The sequence below is a fragment of the Salvelinus namaycush genome, chromosome 19 (genome assembly GCF_016432855.1).
Source record: "Salvelinus namaycush isolate Seneca chromosome 19, SaNama_1.0, whole genome shotgun sequence".
NCBI classification, from domain to species: Eukaryota; Metazoa; Chordata; class Actinopteri; order Salmoniformes; family Salmonidae; genus Salvelinus; species Salvelinus namaycush.
In genome coordinates, this window is record NC_052325.1 from 45277832 (window position 1) to 45299500 (window position 21669).

At 44.1% G+C, this 21669-nt stretch overlaps 1 protein-coding gene across 1 annotated transcript in view; it reads left to right on the forward strand.

Annotated features, from left to right (window-relative positions):
- Positions 1-21669, forward strand: part of LOC120064038 (E3 ubiquitin-protein ligase MYCBP2-like) — a 107177-nt gene that overhangs the window by 77370 nt on the left and 8138 nt on the right. Inside the window, exons 15-22 of the mRNA XM_039014348.1 lie at positions 650-795; positions 6373-6459; positions 11478-11597; positions 15633-15714; positions 15879-15996; positions 16407-16611; positions 17025-17178; positions 18128-18300. Of these exons, the coding sequence (XP_038870276.1) occupies positions 650-795; positions 6373-6459; positions 11478-11597; positions 15633-15714; positions 15879-15996; positions 16407-16611; positions 17025-17178; positions 18128-18300 (1085 nt within the window). The remainder of the gene's footprint in view (positions 1-649; positions 796-6372; positions 6460-11477; positions 11598-15632; positions 15715-15878; positions 15997-16406; positions 16612-17024; positions 17179-18127; positions 18301-21669) is intronic.

Sequence of the window (21669 nt, forward strand, 5' to 3'; positions counted from 1 at the left end):
ATATGAAAATCTTAACTGGCAGTAGAAATGGTACGATAACTTGGCACTCCAAATGGAAAAGGTTGCCGACTGCCGGTGTAGCCTATTACTGGCAACTTCAGGAGCATAATGGCAGAATCTGCGAAGGCCAGCAGCAGAGGGATGAAGGTCGGGAACAGGTTCTTCTGGTTAGGCTATCTCTGGCTCCCTCTTTAGTCATTTGTCTTCATTTTTTATCGCAGTGCTTAAAGCATCAGACAAGCTCAGTAGCCTACATATAGTTGATTTTATTCAAACATATCGTGTCTATATATATATATATATATATATATATATATATATATATATATATATATATATATATATATGGGAAAATACACGTTTTAAAATTTCGACTAAGATTTTTTTGTTGTTGTCGGGGAAATGGTTAAGTCTATTTGCTATTTCTAGTGTGCTCAGTGATCTGTCTTTACTAATCACTATTGCAGAGTCAGAATGCTGATCAGATGCACTAATATTTGTTTCTCTATGTGTTTGTGTGATTTTGTTTGTCTTGTGTCTTTGTGGATGTCTGCGTTTGCTCGTGTTTATTTTGATGTTTGTCTCTCTGTATGTGTGTGTGTCTACTTGTGTAATTTGTTGTGTGTGTGTATCTCTCTCTCCCTCTCAGTATCTGTGGCTGTGGTTCGGGGGAGTCTGGCTGCTCCGCGTGTGGCTGCTGTAAGGCCTGCGCCAGGGAGCTGGATGGACAGGAGGCCAGACAGAGGGGCATCTTTGACGCTGTCAAGGAGATGATACCACTAGACCTACTACTAGGTATAACACACAATAACAGTTGCTCAATATACATTACATGACCAAAATTATTTGGACACCTGTTTGTCAAATCTTATTCCAAAGTCTTGGGCATTAATAGGGAATTGGTCCCCCCTTTGCAGCTTGAACAGCCTCCACTCTTCTGGGAAGGCTTTCCACTAGATGTTGGAACATTGCTGCAGGGACTGGCTTCCATTGAGCCACGAGCATTAGTGAGGTCGGGCACTGATGTTGGGCGATTAGGCCTGGCTCGCAGTCGGCGTTCCAATTTATCCACTGATCTCTGATCTCGACAAACCTTTCTGTATAGACCTGGCTTTGTGCTCAGGGACATTGTCATGAAAGGGCCTTCCCTCAAACTGTTCCCACAAAGTTGGACGCACAGAATCGTCTAGAATGTCATTGTATGCTGTAGCGTTAAGATTTCCCTTCACTGGAACTAAGGGGCCTAGCTCGAACCATGAAAAACTGTCCCTGACCATTATTCCTCTTCCACCAAACCTTACAATTGGCATTATGCATTGGGGCAGGTAGCGTTCTCCTGGCATAACAGAATCCACTAATTTGTAGAGGTGTCCATATACATTTGCATATGTAGTCTATCTGCATGTTCCGGTTTGATGTATTCATTTGCAAACAGTCATGACCCACAAGGCATCAATGTTGTCTGCTTCTTTTATTTATCTTTTGTCTCAGTCATTCCATGTCAGCACATTGCTTAAACATTGCTACATGTCTCACACAGTGTTTTCCCTAGACCAGGAGTGGGTTAGTTAAAGAACATGTAGTCAGTTGCTTAGTTCATAGACGATATATTTTTTTTATTGATTGATAATATAGTTCAGTCTGAACTTAAATGACTAAATCCAGGAAGTGGTAGAAAGTTATAAAGGAATTTCTTCCATCGCAGTATTTTCAATTCAGCTATTAGCAGCGCTATTTAGCAAATTTGTTTGATTTTGTGGTGTCAAAACGGTGAGCTTATTAATATTCTTAATCAAAAGTATGGGCAAAAGGGAATTATTGACTATAAAAATATTGTAATGTTCTCATCATATAATTCCTACATTTGTATCCAAGATGGCGTAGCAGTGTGTTTGTCTTTGTCTCATCCTGTGTAAATAGTCGTTTTTTTTTTTGTCGTATATATTTTAATCTCACTTTCTATCTACGAACTAAATATACTTTCCTGCAACCCGCCTCACCCAATGTGGTACGGATCTGCTATTTTTATTCCTTATAACTGGAACCTCCATCTGGAGCTAACTAGCTACTAGCGATCAGTCGTTGTTAGCCATGGCTAGCGGTCTTCACCTTTAGCTCGGACACCTGCCAGCTTGAGCTCGGACAATACCTGCCAGTCTGCACAGCGCGATATCAACCCAGAGCATATCGGACTGCTTCTCCCTGCCACATCACCGGATTCCTGCCGCAAGCTCTGGGCCGTTACACCGGATCATCGCAGCTAGCTAGCTGCAACCGAGTGGCTACTGTTAGCTAACGCCTCTGTCCCGAAGCAAGCACTAGTTAGCCTTGAGTTAGATTTGAGCTAGGCCCATAGACCAGCTAATTATTGGGCTACAATACCTATTTTGCCAATTGGCCTGGACCCTTCATTGTCGACACGGAGCCCCGCCGATCCATCACGACTGGTCTGCCGACGTAATCATCTGATGTGGTTTCAACAGGCTTTTCCGTTGCGGTTCCGCAGAAGACCCATCCGCTATCCCCGGCCCGCTAGCTTTCTGAACGCTGTGTGTCCTGCTCGCCTAGCGTAGTAGTGACTACTGAACTGCTCCCTGACTCCCCTATTGCTGCTCATTAGACCCTATGATCACTCGGCTACACTGCTGATGCCTGCTGGACTGTTCACTAAAGGGGTACCTCTTTTGGTTTATCTGTCGGCCTCAGCCTCGAACTCAGGCCCTGTGTGTACCAAATGACACGCTCTGTCCATTCATCGCCATTTTCCCGTTGTTGTCTTAGCTCTCCCGATCACCACCCGTGATTGCTTTATGCCCGTCTCTAATGTCAATATTCCTTGTCTAGCGCTTTCTCGGTTAGTTCTCATTGTTTTATTTCACTGTAGAACCCACTGTCCCGCTCAACATGCCTTAGATAGCTCTTTTGTCCCACCCCCCACACATGCGGAGACCTCACCTGGCTTAACTAGTGTCCCCAGAGACGCAACCTCTCTCATCGTCACTCAACGCCTAGGTTTACCTCTACTGTACTCACATTCTACCATACTCTGTCTGTACATTGTGCCTTGAATCTATTCTACCACGCCCAGAAATCGGCTCCTTTTACTCTGTTCCCAACGCACTAGACAACCAGTTCTTATAGCCTTTAGCCGTACCCTTATCCTACTCCTCCTCTGTTTTTCTGGTGATGTAGAGTTTTTAATCCAGGCCCTGTATTCCCCAGTACCACACCTATTCCCCAGGCGCTCTCATTTGATGACTTCTGTAACCGTAAAAGCCTTGATTTCATGCATGTTAACATCAGAAGCCTCCTCCCTAAGTTTGTTTTATTCACTGCTTTAGCACACTCCGCCAACCCTGATGTCCTAGCCGTGCCGCCTGAATCCTGGCTTAGGAAGGCCACGAAAAATTATGAAATTTTCCATCCCCAACTACAACATTTTCCGTCAAGATAGAACTGCCAAAGGGGGCGGAGTTGCAATCTACTGCAGAGATAGTCTGCAGAGTTCTGTCATACTCGCCAGGTCTGTGCCCAAACAGTAAGAGCTTCTACTTTAAAAAAAAAACCTGGACACCATATGTGAATTGATTGCCCCCCATTTATCTTCAGAGTTCATACTGTTAGGTGACCGAAACGGGGATATGCTTAACACCCCGTCCATCCTACAATCTAAGCTAGATGCCCTCAAGCTCAAATTATCAAGGAACCTACCAGGTACAACCCTAAATCCGTAAACACGGGCTCCCTCATAGATATCATCCTGACCAATTTGCCCTCTGCTGTCTTCAACCAGGAGCTCAGTGATCACTGCCTCATTGCCTGCGCCCGTAACGGGTCCGCGGTCAAACGACCACCCCTCATCACTGTCAAACGCTCCCTAAAACACTTCAGCGAGCAGGCCTTTCTAATCGACCTGGCCCGGGTGTCCTGGAAAAATATTGACCTCATCCCGTCAGTAGAGGATGCCTGGTTATTCTTTAAAAGTGCTTTCCTCACCATCTTAAATAAGCATGCCCCATTCAAAAAATGTAGAACTAAGAACAGATGAAGCCCTTGGTTCACTCCAGACTTGACTGCCCTTGATCAGTACAAAAACATCCTGTAGTGTAATGCATTAGCATCGAATATTCCCCGCGATATGCAACTTTTCAGGGAAGTTAGGAACCAATATACGCAGTCATTTAGGAAAGCTAAGGCTAGCTTTTTCAAACAGAAATTTGCTTCCTGTAGCACAAATTCCCAAAAGTTTTGGGGCACTGTATAGTCTATGGAGAATAAGAGCACTTCCTCCCAGCTGCCCACTGCACTGAGGATAGGAAACACTGTAACCACCAATTAATCTATGATAAAGCATTTTTCTACGGCTGGTCATGCTTTCCACCTTGCTTCCCCTACCCCGGCCAACAGCTCTGCACCCCCCACAGGAACTTGCCCAAGCCCCCTCCGCTTCTCCTTCACCCAAATCTAGATAGCTGATGTTCTGAAAGAGCTGCAAAATCTGGACCCCTACAAATCAGCCAGGCTAGACTATCTGGACCCTCTTTCTAAAATTCTCCGCTGCAATTGTTGCAACCCCTGTTCAACCTCTCTTTCGTATCGTCTGAGATCCCTAAAGATTGGAAAGCTGCCTCGGTCATCCCCCTCTTCAAAGCGGGAGACACTCTAGACCCAAACTGTTACAAACTCATGTCAATTCTGCCCTGCCTTATGTCTTCAAAAGCCAAGTGAACAAGCAGATCACTGACCATTTCGAATCCCACCGTACCTTCTCCGCTATGCAATCTGGTTTCCGAGCTGGTCATGGGTGCACCTCAGCCATGCTCAAGGTCCTAAACGATATCATAACCGCCATCGATAAAATACAATACTGTGCAGCTGTCTTCATTGAGCTGGCCAAGGCTTTCGACTCTGTCAATCAATGCATTCTTATCGGCAGACTCAATAGCCTTGGTTTCTCAAATTACTGCCTCGCCTGGTTCACCAACTACTTATCAGACAGAGTTCAGTGTGTCAAATCGGAAGGCCTTTTCTTCTGACCTCTATGGGGGTGCCACAGGGTTCAATTCTCGGACCTACTCTTTTCTCTGTATATATCAATGTCGCTCTTGCTGCTGCTGATTCTCTGATCCACCTCTACGCAGACGATACCATTCTGTATACATCTGGCCCTTCTTTGGACACTGTGTTAACTGACCTCCAAACGAGCTTCAATGCCATACAGCTCTCCTTCTGTGGCCTCCAACTGCTCTTAAATGCTAGTAAAATGAAATGCATGCTCTTCAACCGATCGCTGCCCGCACCCGCCCGCCTGACTAGCATCACTACTCTGGACGGCTATGACTTAGAATATGTGAACAACTACAAATACCTAGGTGTCTGGTTAGACTGTAAACTCTCCTTCCAGACTCACATTAAGCCGTCTTCAATCCAAAATTAAATCTAGAATCGGCTTCCTATTTCGCAACAAAGCCTCCTTCACTCAAGCTGCCAAACATACCCTCGTCAAACTGACTATCCTACTGTTCCTTGACTTCGGCGATGTCATTTACAAAATAGCCTCCAACACTCTACTCAGCAAACTGGATGTAGTCTATCACAGTGCCATCCGTTTTTTCACCAAAGCCCCATATTCTACCCACCACTGGGATCTGTATGTTCTCGTTGGCTGGCCCTTGCTTCATATTTGTCGCCAAACCCACTGGCTCTAGGTCATCTATAAGTCTCTGCTAGGTAAAGTCTTGCCTAATTTCAGCTCACTGGTCACCATAGCAACACCCACCCGTAGCACGCACTCCAGCAGGTATATTTCACTGGTCATCCCCAAAGCCAACACCTCCTTTCCTTCCAGCTCTCTACTGCCAATGACTGGAAAGAATTGCAAAAATCACTGAAGCTGGAGACTCATATCTCCCTCACTAACTTTAAGCATCAGCTGTCAGAGCAGTTCACCGATCACTGCACCTGTACACAGCACATCGGTAAATAGCCCACCCAACCTACCTCATCCCCATATTATTTATTTTTTGTTTTTTTGCACCCCAGTATCTCTACTTGCACATCATCTGCACATCTATCACTCCAGTGTTAATGCTAAATTGAAATTATTTCTGAGAGGATTTTTTAACCAGGCCAGATGCCTTTCTATTAGGAGGAATTAGTAATGTGAAACAATAGTGAGAAAGTGGGATTTGGTTAGAATTTTGAGTCTAGTGAAACAGTAAAATTACCTCATATCAGTTTCAAGGCAAATGTATAGACGCATCGCTTCTCCATGTCTCCTCCTGCTATCATTCATCCATGTTATGTGTTGTCTCCTCCACCTGGTTCTCTCTTTGGTGTGTGTTTCAGCTGTGCCTGTCCCTCCCCCACCAGGAGTCAACATCCAGGAGCACATCCAGATCCGGCAGGAGGAGAAACGCCAGCGGATCAACCGCCGACACCGGCTGGAGGAGGGACAAGGTATGGGCTAGGAGGGGTTAGGGGAAGATCTGTGTTTGTGTGTTTTTGTTTGGAGAGCAGAAAAGGCAGAGGATCAAATATTGAGCATGGTTACAGTGGTGGGTGTGGGTTTGTGGATGTCGGCAGGTAAGGGTTTGGTAAGCCCAAACTGTTGCATATACACTGACTGCATGCAATGAACGTGAGAGAAGTGACACAATTTCACCTGGTTAATATGGCCTGCTAAACTGGATTTCTTTTAGCTAAATATGCAGGTTAAAAAATATATACTGCTGTGTATTGATTTTAAGAAAGGCATTGATGTTTATGGTTAGGTACACATTGGCGCAACGATACGCACCGCATCGATTATATGCAACTCAGGACACGCTAGATAACCTAGTAATATAATCAACCATGTGTAGTTAACTAGTGATTATGATTGATTGATTGTTTTTTATAAGATAAGTTTAATGCTAGCTAGCAACTTACCTTGGCTTCTACTGCATTCGCGTACCAGGAAGGCTCCTCATGGAGTGCAATGTAATCAGGTGGTTAGAGCGTTGGACTAGTTAACTGTAAGGTTGCAAGATTGAATCCCCCGAGCTGACAAGGTAAAAATCTGTCGTTCTTCCCCTGAACGAGGCAGTTAACCCACCGTTCCTAGGCCGTCATTGAAAAAAAGAATGTGTTCTTAACTGATTTGCCTAGTTAAATAGATTAAATAAAGGTGTAAAAAAAAAAATTATCTGCCAAATCGGTGTCCAAAAATAGATTTCCGATTGTTATGAAAACTTGAAATCGGCCCTAATTAATCGGCCATTCCGATTAATCGGTCGACCTCTTGTGCCAAGAAGACTCGAGGCTGTAATCGCTGCTGAAGGTGTTTCAACAAAGTTCTGAATGTGGTATATCATTTTTTTTTTTATACATGTAAAAAAAAAAAATGCATTGTCATTATGGGGTATTGTGTGTAGATTGATGAGGGGGGGAAACAATTTAAGCAATTTCAGAATAAGGTTGTAATGTAACAAAATGTGGAAAAAGTCAAGGTGTCTGAATACTTCCCGAATGTAGATAAGGTTAGCATGCCAGTTAGCCACGCTGACACCTGTCAGTGCCCTATTTGTTGATGTTTATCAACGCCACGTGGAAATTCCCACACCCAATTCGTGAATATGTACAAGATGCCTTCATCATTCTTTGGAGTTGGAACCTAAATGTGCATTCCCTCTTTAGGACAGCTCCTTTAAATGTGATTGCAACAATGCGATTGCTACAAAAAAATAAAAAAAAATATTCATGATATACGGTGTATAGCCATTGATTCTTGAAGAATATAACTTATAAATGCATAATTTATCTAACCCCATCAGAACCGAAAATATAAGCTTTTTCTACTCGTTTGTAAACGATGCAATTGTAAACAAACACCATATAGCTTCAAAACATGGTTAGGACTATAATTTTGATCTCAGGGATGGTCAGTCCATGCATCCATAGCTCTGTCTATGAATTTGACAGTGGTTACATTTCTCCAGCCCCATCCCCAGCTGTTTCCTGAAACAGTGGGGTGGTGACAGCTTTGCACTTTTTTGATCTTCCCCTTTTAATTAAAGACCCATTCTAAATTGGTTTCCTCTCTCTAGGGCATCTCTGGTGCGGAGAATAAGAAACAATTGGGAGTCTATGTTAATTCTTCTTCTGCTTTGGCACTCGAGTCCTTGGACGGCGACACTACTTTTGTTAAAGAAAAATCTATATCACAGTCCAACTCGATTGAACAACTCTCTAAGCACAGCAGAGTAGATTTCTTACAGTGGCCGTCGACTTATACAGCAGAATTAGATGCATGTGAAACATCAGGCGTTGTCAAAGTGCCTAGCCTCAACTAACAAGCAGATTATTATGGGATAGATCAGAGAGGAGGGAAGTTGTGACGGCTAGACTTCCGACACCAATTGCGCCTATTTTATGTTACCCTAGACATCGGTGCAGGCTTTCAAATTAGTATTTATAGTAACAAATTAAATAATTCAATATTTTTTTTTTTATCTGAACAGGGCACATTTTAAAATATCCTTCATGGATAATAACTAATTGGTATAAATAGATTGTGTCTGTTCCCTGTGGTTATATTTGGAAGCAACAAATTAAAGGTGCAATATGCTCCACCATTTCCTGGTTGTTAAAATTCTAGTATTTCTCCTAATTTCAGTTTGACAAAACAAGCAATCTATAGTGTAGATAAACATTGTATCAGCTAAACCCCTGTGAAATACATTTTACATTTTAGTCATTTAGCAGACGCTCTTATCCAGAGCGACTTACAGTAGAGTGCATACATTTTATTACATTTTTACATATTACATTTTTACATACTGAGACAAGGATATCCCTACCGGCCAAACCCTCCCTAACCCGGACGACGCTATGCCAATTGTGCGTCGCCCCACGGACCTCCCGGTTGCGGCCGGCTGCGACAGAGCCTGGGCGCGAACCCAGCCCAGCCTGGGCGCGAACCCAGAGACTCTGGTGGCACAGCTAGCACTGCGATGCAGTGCCCTAGACCACTGCGCCACCCGGGAGGTTGGAAAATACTGTATATTTTCAATAACTAAATATTTTGTGTTTTCAGCTGTTTGAAGCTGGTGTACAAAACCAAACGTAAAAGACGCAAAAACTACCTGTAACTGGAAACATAGAAATAGTGCACATAGAATAGATCCACCGGTCCTTAGACTTGCTTTCAATGAGAGTGACAAATATATATCTCACATTTCTATGTGAATTTGGTCGGGTAGCCTAAAAAGTTACACATTGCAGCTTTAAGATGTTGTAGAGGAAAATGCAGATAGAAGATGTAAAAGAGAACCATCCCACTATTCTAATCAGGATTAATAATATGTCAAACTGGTTTACCCATTAAGATAATTCTATTCTAAGATCTTTCCCTCTTCTACCCGAATTTCTCCCCCTCAATTGATGTTTCTGAGGTTGAGACGAGGGGAATGTCTAGGTATTGACTTTGGATAGAAAAAAATTCTAAGGGAGGATGGATTTTCTAAAGCATGTCACTTAAGATTGAATTGTACTACACCGGTTCCGACGCTCGTCGGATGCAGCAGGGCTTGCAAACTATTACAGATTACAAAGGGAAGCACAGCCGCGAGCTGCCCAGTGACATGAGCCTTCCAGACGAGCTGAATTACTTCTATGCTCTTTTCGAGGCAAGCAACACTGAAGCATGCATGAGAGCATCAGCTGTTCTGGACTACTGTATGATCACGCTCTCCGTAGCCGATGTAAGACCTTTAAACAGGTCAACATTCACAAGGCCTTAGGGCCAGACGGATTACCAGAACGTGTACTCCGAGCATGCGCTGACCAACTGGCAAGTGTCTTCACTGACATTTTAAACCTGTCCCTGTCTGAGTCTTTAATACCAACATGTTTCAAGCAGACCACCATAGTCCCTGTGCCCAAGAACACTAAGGTAACCTGCCTAAATGACTACCGACCCGTAGTACTCAAGTGTGTCGCCATGAAGTGCTTTGAAAGGCTGGTCATGGCCCACATCAACACCATTATCCCAGAAACCCTAGACCCACTCAAATTTGTATAATGCCCCAACAGATCCACAGATGCAATCTCTATTGCACTCCACACTGCCCTTTCCCACCTGGCCAAAAGGAACACATACGTGAGAATGCTGGTCATTGACTACAGCTCAGCGTTCAACCCATAGTGCCCTCAAAGCTCATCAATAAGCTAAGGACCATGGGACTAAACACCTCCCTCTGCAACTGGATCCTGGAATTCCTGACAGGCCGCCCCCAGGTGGTAAGGGTAGGTAACAACACATCCGCCACACTGATCCTCAACACGGGGGCCCCTCAGGGGTGCGTTCTCAGTCCCCTCCTGTACTCCCTGTTCACTCATGACTGCACGACCAGGCATGACTCCAACACCATCATTAAGTTTGCTGATGACACAACAGTGGTAGGCCTGATCACCGACAACGATGAGACAGCCTTTAGGGAGGAGATCAGAGACCTGACCGTGTGGTGCAAGGACAACAACCTCTCCCGCAACGTGATCAAGACAAAGGAGATGAAAGTGGACTAAATGAAAATGAGGACCGAGCACTACCCCATTCTCATCGACGGGGCTGTAGTGGAGCTGGTTGAGAGTTTCAAGTTCCTTGGCGTCCACATCATCATCATGATTTGATTTACATGTACATATTACCTCAACTAACCTGTGCTCCCGCACATTGACTCAGTACCGGTGCCCCCTGTATGTAGCCTCATTACTGTTATTTTACTGCTGCTCTTTAATTATGTTTTACTTATCTACTTTTTACTTATTTTTCCTAACTGCTTTGTTGTTTAAGGGCTTATAAGTGAGCATTTCACTGTAAATTTTACGGATGTTGTGTTCGGCACGTGACATAATTAACATTTGATATCATTTGTTTTTGAAGGTCAAATATAGGATATTATGCTACTATAGAGGTAAAGCATCAAGGGGAGAGGGTGTGTTCTTGTACCCCTATTTTGCACTCCTCTTGAAACTTAAGTAACGTTAGTTTAAACTTTTATACAGAACACGTATGACAGTATTTTCCTGAACGTTTTAAAAGGATGCTGGAAAGAACTGGACTAAGCCCTGGATTCTGTTGCTGTGTAGTTAGGTGTCACAAGCACCTACAAGCGATACATCACATTGAAATTGAACATGGAGCAATGTTAACAACCCCCAGAGTCCTGCTCTGTTTGTGATTTTGAGAGTTTTTACCTTTTTTTACCTTTTCGCATGCCTTCATTGCCTTTTCTTCCTTCTCTCCTTTTTTTTCTCGGAATCACTTGCTCATTTCAGCTTCCCCAGGACTGTCGGTGTTCCGATCCTGAGACACCCATCTCTGAAGCTGCAAACAGAGTTCTCTCCCTCTTTCTTAACCCCTACCCCCTCTGTCTCTCCTACCTGCTCCATCCTTCCCTCTCTCCACCTATCTGACGGCCTGTTCACCTTTGCAGAAGGGAGCAACGAGCGAGGGGAGAAGGACGTCAGTAAGATCACCACTTACCCTCCGGGGGCGGTGCGTTTCGACTGCGAGATGACAGCTGTGCAGGTCAGCTGCGGCCTCCACCATTCAGGTAGGTCCCCTGGCCACTTCCTGTCATTCACTTCTTGCTTCTTTTTTGATCTCTTTTTTGGTGGTGTTTGATCACAAGAGGAAGACTATTTGTGTTGATGAGTGTCTTCTGGCCACATATCAAATAGCCACAGGTCATAAAAGTATTTCAATAGAAAGGAATTGACCCTTCACTAAGCCCCACCCCTTTTGTTACGGTTGCTTCCTTGGTCAACATTTTCCCGGGAAGCTCAATTCCCCATTCAAACTATTTGAGAAAACCCCTGACAATGATATCAAATTGTGTTTTAATACACAATGAAATGAAACACAAACTAACCATTGCTAATGAGAAGACTCTTGGGCATGTTGTGGCAGACTGATTACAATTGCTTCACAGGAACTTGGTAAAATGAAGTTTGTGGTGTGCCTAGTGTTAGGTTCTAATTTTTCAGAGTAAATAACTCACGGAGGTTTAATTCTTCCCAAAGGGTCGACACAGCTGTATTCAGACCAAGACATGTTTCCACCGCTACCAGTATATATACTCCACTTTAGACACCCCTCCTTCTCTCCACCGCTACCAGTATATATACTCCACTTTAGACACCCCTCCTTCTCTCCACCGCTACCAGTATATATACTCCACTTTAGACACCCCTCCTTCTCTCCACCGCTACCAGTATATATACTACACTCTAGACACCCCTCCTTCTCTCCACCGCTACCAGTATATATACTCCACTCTAGACACCCCTCCTTCTCTCCACTTTAGACACCCCACCTTCTCTCCACCGCTACCAGTATATATACTCCACTTTAGACACCCCTCCTTCTCTCCACTTTAGACACCCCTCCTTCTCTCCACCGCTACCAGTATATATACTCCACTCTAGACACCCCTCCTTCTCTCCACTTTAGACACCCCTCCTTCTCTCCACCGCTACCAGTATATATACTCCACTTTAGACACCCCTCCTTCTCTCCACCGCTACCAGTATATATACTACACTCTAGAAACCCCTCGTTCTCTCCACTTTAGACACCCCACCTTCTCTCCACCGCTACCAGTATATATACTCTACTTTAGACACCCCTCCTTCTCTCCACCACTACCAGTATATATACTCCACTTTAGATAGTCTTTTACGTTTTAATTTGTAACAATAAGCTATTACAGGACTGTTTTATTGACTGTAGCTCTATGACTAATTGAATGTAATATAAGGGAAATGAAACATTCAATTTGTTGCATTAAGCCTTTAGAATAATGCAAAACATATCCTTGGACTCTATCCAAGTTGATGAGCAGGAAACAAACGATCCCCGTCAGCCTGCACAGCCGGACCATCGAAACTATACCAAAACTAACTTCACACATAATACGAGTTAGCCTAATAATCTGAGGCCCATCAATTGTCAAATTAATAATTAGGCCTATCAGTTGTCAAGTTGTGCATGAAGACATGGGTGCATCTTGTAATTGACAGATGCAGGGAATAGAGCATCACTTTATCAAATCCTCCTTCAGAGTCACAAGCAGGTAAACATTTTGATTTCTATATAGTATCCGAAAGAGCATATTCTGCAGGTTCATTGACACTTACCTTTGTCAAATAGCTCTCAAAGTTCAAGAGGTGCAGCTCTATTTCCAAATGTCACTTTTTCAAAAATAACCATACTGTCCATGCATCCAGCACATGACAACTTCCGCGGCAGCATTGCCCTGGTTTCTAAGCAAAAACTAGTAACGCAATCAAATTAAAATAGGCTATTCTGTTATTCTGTCGTCAGTGGATGAATGGCGATGGAAAGCAGATATAAATTGATTATGGCGCATGTGACTTCAATGAACTGAATGATGAGGGTGAAGAGTGATTGATTGAATTTAGAACACTAACTATTGTATTATGAAAGGCTGGAAAATGAGTCAAATCAGAAACCAAGTACAACATACAATGTTTGTAGTTCACAATGTCAATCAAATCAACCAAACGAATGGACGCACTGGCAGATTTTAGATGAGTTTGAGTCGGATGGAGGATTGGATATAAGAGTCTTGACTTCGAGCCTCTGCCTCCGATGCCTGAGCCTCACCGCAGAAAAGCCAGAACAGAGCCAACGGATCAATAAGTCTGTTTTATATTGTATGTTGTCATGAATATATTTCCACAAATATTTATTTATGCAATTTATCTTTTATAATTAATGAACTGGTGCTTTTGTTTAGGAATACGGCTCACAATTTGACCTGTGACCTGGCTGGTTCTATTATTATCTTTTCCGTTTCTACTTTGTCTAAAGAAGCTGTAACTGGACTAAATTACTATAATTCTATTACTAATCAAATCTACAAATAAAGTTGATCAAATGGATTATACTGTAATGTCTTTATTGTAAGGGAAACGAAAATAGGATATGTTTTTTTCTAGGAATTATTCAAAACATATCCTTGACTCGATCTAAGCAAATAACTTATTTTTTTCCATTTGATATACACTGACTAACAATAAATGCAACATGCAACAATTTCAAAGATTTGACTGAGTTACATTTCAAATAAGGAAATCCGTCAATTTAAATAAATCCATTAGGCTCTAGTTTGATTGCTCTGTTGGTCACAGATAAAAATAAAGTAGGGGCGTGGATCAGAAAACCAGTCTATCTGGTGTGAACACCATTTGCCTCATGCAGTGCATAGAGTTGATCAGGCTGTTGATTGTAGCATGTGGAATGTTGTCCCACTCCTCTTCAATGGCTGTGCGTAGTTGTTGGATATTGGCGGGAACTGGAACATGCTGTCGTACATGTCAATCCAGAGCATCCCAAACATGCTCAATGGATGACATGTCTGAGTATGCAGCCATGGAAGAACTGGGACATTTTCAGCTTCCAGGAATTGTGTACAGATCCTTGTGACATGGGGCTGTGCATGATCATTCTGAAACATGAGGGGATGGCGGCGGATGAATGGCACGACAATGGGCCTCAGGATTTCATCACGGTATCTTTGTGCATTCAAATTGCCATCGATAAAATGCAATTGTGTTCATTGACCTGCCTATGCCGTAACCCCACCATGGGGGCACTCTGTTCACAACGTAGACATCAGCAAACCGCTCGCTCACACGACACCATACACGCTATCTGCCCGGTACAGTTGAAACCGGGATTCATCCGTGAAGAGCACACTTCTCCCGCGTGTCAATTGCCATTGAAGGTGAGCATTTGCCCACTAAAGTCGGTCAAGGCCCTGGTGAGGACGACGAGCACTCCCTGAGACGGTTTCTGACAATTTGCAGAAGTTATGTTGTGCAAAAACCAACAGTTGTGCAGCCCCAGAGTTTCATCAGCTGTCCCGGGTGGCTGGTCACAGACAATCCCGCATGTGAAGAAGCCAGATGTAGAGTTCCTGTGGTTGTGTTCCTGCGGTCGTGAGGCCGGTTAGATGTGCTGCCAAATTCTCTAAAACTACGTTGGAGGTGGCTTATGGTAGAGAAATTAACATTAAATTATCTGGCAACAGCTCTGGTGGAAATTTCTGCAGTCAGCATGTCAATTGCACGCTCCCTCAAAACTGGCATTTTGGTGTTTGACAAAACTGCACATTTAAAGTGGACTTTTATTGTGTAATGATCATGCTGTTTAATCAGCTTTTTGATATGCCACACCTGTCAGGTGGATGGATTATCTTGGCGAAGGAGAAATGCTCACTAAAAGGACTGTAATCAAATTTTATTAAAGAAATCGGAGAGATAGCCATTTGTGCGTATGGAGAATTTCTGGGATCTTTTATTTCAGCACATGGAACCAACACTTTACACGTTTGCGTTTATTTTTGTTCATCATATTTCCACAAATATTTCTACATACAATTAATCCTTTACAATAGTTTATTCAGTATCAAGCGTTGTTGCCTATGTTTGGGCACCTTCAGGTTGATGGGCATCTGAATATGCTGAATGTACACAACACATTGCGATAAGTGATATTATGTGGTATTTAATATGTCATGATGACGTTATGAAATGTTTTTTTCTCTGGTCCTGTCCTGTAGTGGTGCTGTTGGAGAATGGGGATGTCTATACATTTGGCTACGGTCAGCATGGCCAGCTTGGACACGGAGATGTCAACTCAAGGTACCCACTGACATGCACGCACACAAATGATTAGTAAACAGACGATAAAGAAATGCATGTAATGCAGTACAATCATTTAGTCCCTTGATGTTTGGGGGTAAAGGCTGTCCATGAATCTGGGTTTTAACGCCCTCTCTTTCCCCCCTCTCTCTGTGTCTGTGTAGGGGATCTCCTACACTGGTGCAGGCTCTCCCAGGTCCGTGTGTCCAGGTGACAGCTGGCAGTAACCACACGGCAGTGCTCCTCATGGACGGACAGGTCTTCACCTTCGGCAGCTTCTCGGTACGCCACGCCCCTACGGGTTCAATGTCTTTTTTTTTTACACAGATGTGATTTTTCTCTGACTTTGTTTTCCTGATTTAACTAGAACCATTGAATTGTATCTAACCCCGAACCCGAATCCCAAATGTTCCTTATTGACCTTGTTGTACTGGTCAAATCTTTGCAATGTTACTTTTTCCATTGCTGAAAATTTTATTGAATGCGTAGAGATGAATATTGTATCGTATTTGAAATGTGGGGGACCACATACTGAGGATACTGACTTCTCTCTCTTGTCTGATCATGGTTGTTTTACCTACTTTTGTTGAATGCAGTGATTTGGAAGTCATTCTAAATAAGATGACTGACATGACAAAATTGCTAAAATGACTGAAACGTTATGGACTGAAATTAAATAAATGTCTCCGCAGAAAGGGCAGCTGGGTCGGCCAATCCTGGACATGCCCTACTGGAACGCCAAGCCCTCCCCCATGCACAACATTGGTGCCAAGTACGGCCGCAAGGCCACTTGGATTGGGGCCAGCGGCGACCAGACCTTCCTGAGAATAGACGAGGCCCTGATCAACTCGCACGTCCTGGCTACCTCCGAGATCTTCGCTAGCAAAGACATCATCGGTAAGTTGCACACCTTCTGCTCTAAGGTCCTAACCTTAACCTGAGATCAGGACTCACATTAATAAAGCGTCTCAAATTAGTAATGCTGATCTAGAGGTGTAGATCTTAATGGATTATATTACATGGACAGGTGGGACCTGATCCTAGAATAGCGCTGCTACTCTTGAGATGCTTGGTGAAAGCAAACTTTCATGCAAAACTTCCATTGACATAAATGTATGATTCCCATGCAAGTTAGGATTGGTCCTTCACTCAAAACCTCTATGTGGAAATGTCTTATGAAGGTATTACACAAAATATGATATAATATTTAGATTTAATAATAAAAAATGTACAATGCCATTTTAGCCAAAAGATTCCACCCAACGAAAATAGTGCATTAGCCTGAACCTTTCTTCTTTGTGTCCGACCAGGCTTAGTCCCCACCTCTGTATCGGAGCCTCCTCCCTTTAAATGCCTGCTCATCAACAAGCTAGATGGCAGCTGCCGCACCTTCAACGACTCCGAGCAGGAGGACCTGCGGGGCTTCGGCCTCTGTCTCGACCCCGTCTACAACGTCATCTGGAGGTCAGACTCTCTTTATTTCAATCTTTAACACTCACTCTCGCGCACACTCCCTCTCCCTCCCTCCCTCTTTCCCTATCTGAGTTTAGCTGCGTCTTTGTAGCAAATATAGTGCACTATTACCGTTTTCACACTACCGAGCTGAAACGTAACCTGGTTACCATAATTGCTGTAAAGCACAATGGGAAAATATAAAGTAGAGCCAGATCAGTACGGTTAGGGTCGGCCCTATAGGGTGAATCTAGCATGAACTATATGGGGAGTATGGTATCGTTTGAGGCTCACTGAATCTCCTTTAAAATGTAACAGACAGGAATTTCAAAACCCATATTCATAAGCGCTTTTACCTTTTTTTTTCTCTTTTCCCTCTGTAAAGAATAGTACTGGAGGGAGTTTCAAACAGTGAGAGGTAGTTTGTTCTTTGATTCAAAAATACAAGAATATAATTGATCAGGGTCTTATTTTTCAACGTTTAACACACTTTAACACAGAGAATTGTAGAGCTGGGCTGTAGGATGATGGAGGCCACTGTGTTCTTGGGGACCTTAAATGCTACAGAACTGTTGGTACCCTTCCCCCGATATGTGCCTCAACACAATCCTATCTCGGAGCTCTACGGATGATAAATGGAAACAGGGTTTTACCTGAGCTCAATTTGAAGTCTCATAGCAAAGGCTCTGAATAGTTATGTTAATACGATTTTTTTTATTTTCCCAAAAAATATGTTTAAACCTGTTTTTACTTTGTCATTATTGGGTATTGTGTGTAGATTGATGAGTATAATGTTGTATTCAATCAATTTTAGAATAAGGCTGTAACGTAACAAAATGTGAAAGAAGGGAAGGGGTCTGAATACTTTCCGAATGCACTAACTTTTTAACCTCACACGCACACACATCCTTTAATACCCTCTAATTGACCTTTCAACTCTTCCCTGATCTCTCACCTGTAGGTTTCAGCCGGCGTCAAAGGAGATGTGGTGCTACAATGCCATTATAGCAGATGGCCGTGTGCCATCGGCCACGAACCTAGAGGCCCGCTGCAGCATCCTCAGCCCAGAGCTGGCACTGCCCGATGGAGACCATGCCCGCACCACCCGCTCCCACGTAGCCCTGCACATACTAGGTATAACCACAATGATAATATTAATATTATGGACCTGTTTCTGCTGGTATTTACTGAGGAATCGTATGGTAGAAAGTACATATTCACTAGGAACGAAACGGAAGCAGTCAGGCTGAAACGGGGAGGGACTACCTGAACTTGTCCATTAAGGTTATCTTTTTTTGTTTTCCGTTGCAAAATGAATTCTTATGATTTGCTATGGTGAGCACTAATGAATATAAGCAATTTAGCGATTTAGTTAACCCGTATTTTTGCCATGTTGGCTAGGAATTACAGTCGGCTATTTGATTCATACTGTTACTATTTACTTCAGTTAGACAAACCTGTAAATGCCATAGGTTATCATCCCATCTGGCAGTGCCTGTCTTTACTGCATCAAATCGATGTAAAGAAGCTAGCTAAGATAGCCAGCTTGATCGCTAGGCTATTCAAATCAAATTTTCAAATCAAATTAATTTGTCTCATGTGCCGAATACAACCTTACCGTGAAATGCTTACTTACAAGCCCTTAACCAACAATGTAGTACAAGAAATTAGTTAAGTAAATAAATAAACTAAAGTAATAAACTAAATTAAAAAATGTAACACAATTAAATAACCAACGATGCTATATACATGGGGGACCGGTACTGAGTCAATGTGTGGGGGTACAGGTTAGTGTAGTTAATATGTACTTGTAGGGGGTAAAGTGACTATGCATAGATAATAAACAGCGAGTATCAGCAGTGTAAAAACAAAGGGGGGGATGTCAAATGTAAATAGTCCGGTTGGCCATTTTATTAATTGTTCAGCAGTCTTATGGCTTGGGGGTACATTTACATTTAAGTCATTTAGCAGACGCTCTTATCCAGAGCGACTTACAAATTGGTGCATTCACCTTATGATATCCAGTGGAACAACCACTTTACAATAGTGCATCTAAATCTTTTAGGGGGGGGGGGGGGGGGGGGGGGGGTTAGAAGGATTACTTTATCCTATCCTAGGTATTCCTTAAAGAGGTGGGGTTTCAGGTGTCTCCGGAAGGTGGTGATTGACTCCGCTGACCTGGCGTCGTGAGGGAGTTTGTTCCACCATTGGGGTGCCAGAGCAGCGAACAGTTTTGACTGGGCTGAGCGGGAGCTGTACTTCCTCAGAGGTAGGGAGGCGAGCAGGCCAGAGGTGGATGAACGCAGTGCCCTTGTTTGGGTGTAGGGCCTGATCAGAGCCTGAAGGTACGGAGGTGCCGTTCCCCTCACAGCTCCGTAGGCAAGCACCATGGTCTTGTAGCGGATGCGAGCTTCAACTGGAAGCCAGTGGAGAGAGCGGAGGAGCGGGGTGACGTGAGAGAACTTGGGAAGGTTGAACACCAGACGGGCTGCGGCGTTCTGGATGAGTTGTAGGGGTTTAATGGCACAGGCAGGGAGCCCAGCCAACAGCGAGTTGCAGTAATCCAGACGGGAGATGACAAGTGCCTGGATTAGGACCTGCGCCGCTTCCTGTGTGAGGCAGGGTCGTACTCTGCGAATGTTGTAGAGCATGAACCTACAGGAACGGGTCACCGCCTTGATGTTAGTTGAGAACGACAGGGTGTTGTCCAGGATCACGCCAAGGTTCTTAGCACTCTGGGAGGAGGACACAATGGAGTTGTCAACCGTGATGGCGAGATCATGGAACGGGCAGTCCTTCCCCGGGAGGAAGAGCAGCTCCGTCTTGCCGAGGTTCAGCTTGAGGTGGTGATCCGTCATCCACACTGATATGTCTGCCAGACATGCAGAGATGCGATTCGCCACCTGGTTATCAGAAGGGGGAAAGGAGAAGATTAATTGTGTGTCGTCTGCATAGCAATGATAGGAGAGACCATGTGAGGATATGGACAGAGCCAAGTGACTTGGTGTATAGCGAGAATAGGAGAGGGCCTAGAACAGAGCCCTGGGGGACACCAGTGGTGAGAGCACGTGGTGCGGAGACAGATTCTCGCCACGCCACCTGGTAGGAGCGACCTGTCAGGTAGGACGCAATCCAAGCGTGGGCCGCGCCGGAGATGCCCAACTCGGAGAGGGTGGAGAGGAGGATCTGATGGTTCACAGTATCAAAGGCAGCCGATAGGTCTAGAAGGATGAGAGCAGAGGAGAGAGAGTTAGCTTTGTAGAAGCTGTTAAGAAACCTTTTGGACCTAGACTTGGCGCTCCGGTACCGTTTGCTGTGCGGTAGCAGAGAGAACAGTCTGAGTTGGGTGAGGCACTGGGCCGTACGCACTACCCTCTATAGCACCTTACGGTCGGATGCCGAGCAGTTGCCTTACCAGGCGGTGAGGATGCTCAGTCAGGATGCTCTCGGTGGTGCAGCTGTAGAACTTTTTGAGGATCTAGGGACCCATGCCAAATCTTTTCAGTCTCCTGAGGGGGAAAATATTTTGTCTTTACATCTTCTCGACTTATTTGGTGTGTTAGGACCATGATAGTTTGTTGGTGATGTGGACACCAAGTAACTTTAAACTCTCGACCCGCTCCGCTACAGCTGTTGACTGCCCGTCAGGAAGTTCAGGATCCAGTTGCAGAGGGTGGTGTTTAGTCCCAGGGTCCTTAGCTTAGTGATGAGCTTTGTGGGCACTATGGTGTTGAGACCGTGATCATACAGTCGTCTGGAAGAGCTGGTGCTCTCATGCGTGCTTCAGTGTTGCTTTCCTCGATGCGAGCATAGAAGGCATTTAGCTCATCATCATGAAAATGTCAGTGAAGACACGTTCCAGTTGGTTCACGCATGCTTCGAGTACACAACCTGGTAATACATCTGGCCCCACGGCTTTGTGAATGTTGAGCTGTTTATAGGTCTTGCTCACATCAGCTACGGAGAGCATGATCACACAGTTGCCCGGAACAGCTTATGCTCTCATGCATGCTTCAGTGTTGCTTGCCTCGAAGAAAGCATAGATGTAATTTAGCTCGTCTGGTAGGCTTGCGTCACTGGGCAGCTCGCGGCTGTGCTTCCCTTTTTGTAGTCCGTAATAGTTTGCAAGCCCTGCCACATCCGACGAGCGTAAGAGCCGGTGTAGTAGGATTAGTGGCCCGCTCCTTGAAATTGTCAGCTTTAGCTCGGTGCGGATGTTGCCTGTAATCCTTCTGGTTGGGATTAGGGCTGTGGCGGTCACAAAATGTTGTCAGCCCGGTGATTGTCGGTCTCACGGTAATTGACCGTTAATTAACATCAACACACTTAGCATCTCCTGGCTTCCACACATAGCCTACAAGCCACTGATGCTGGCCTTTGGAGCATCTACATTTTAATAAGTGTAATAAGTCCATGTAATACAGCCTACACCTTCACAGTAAATCCACTATTTATTTTAGACAAGTCTAAAGAAGCATGATATTAAGATAATGTAGTCTATTT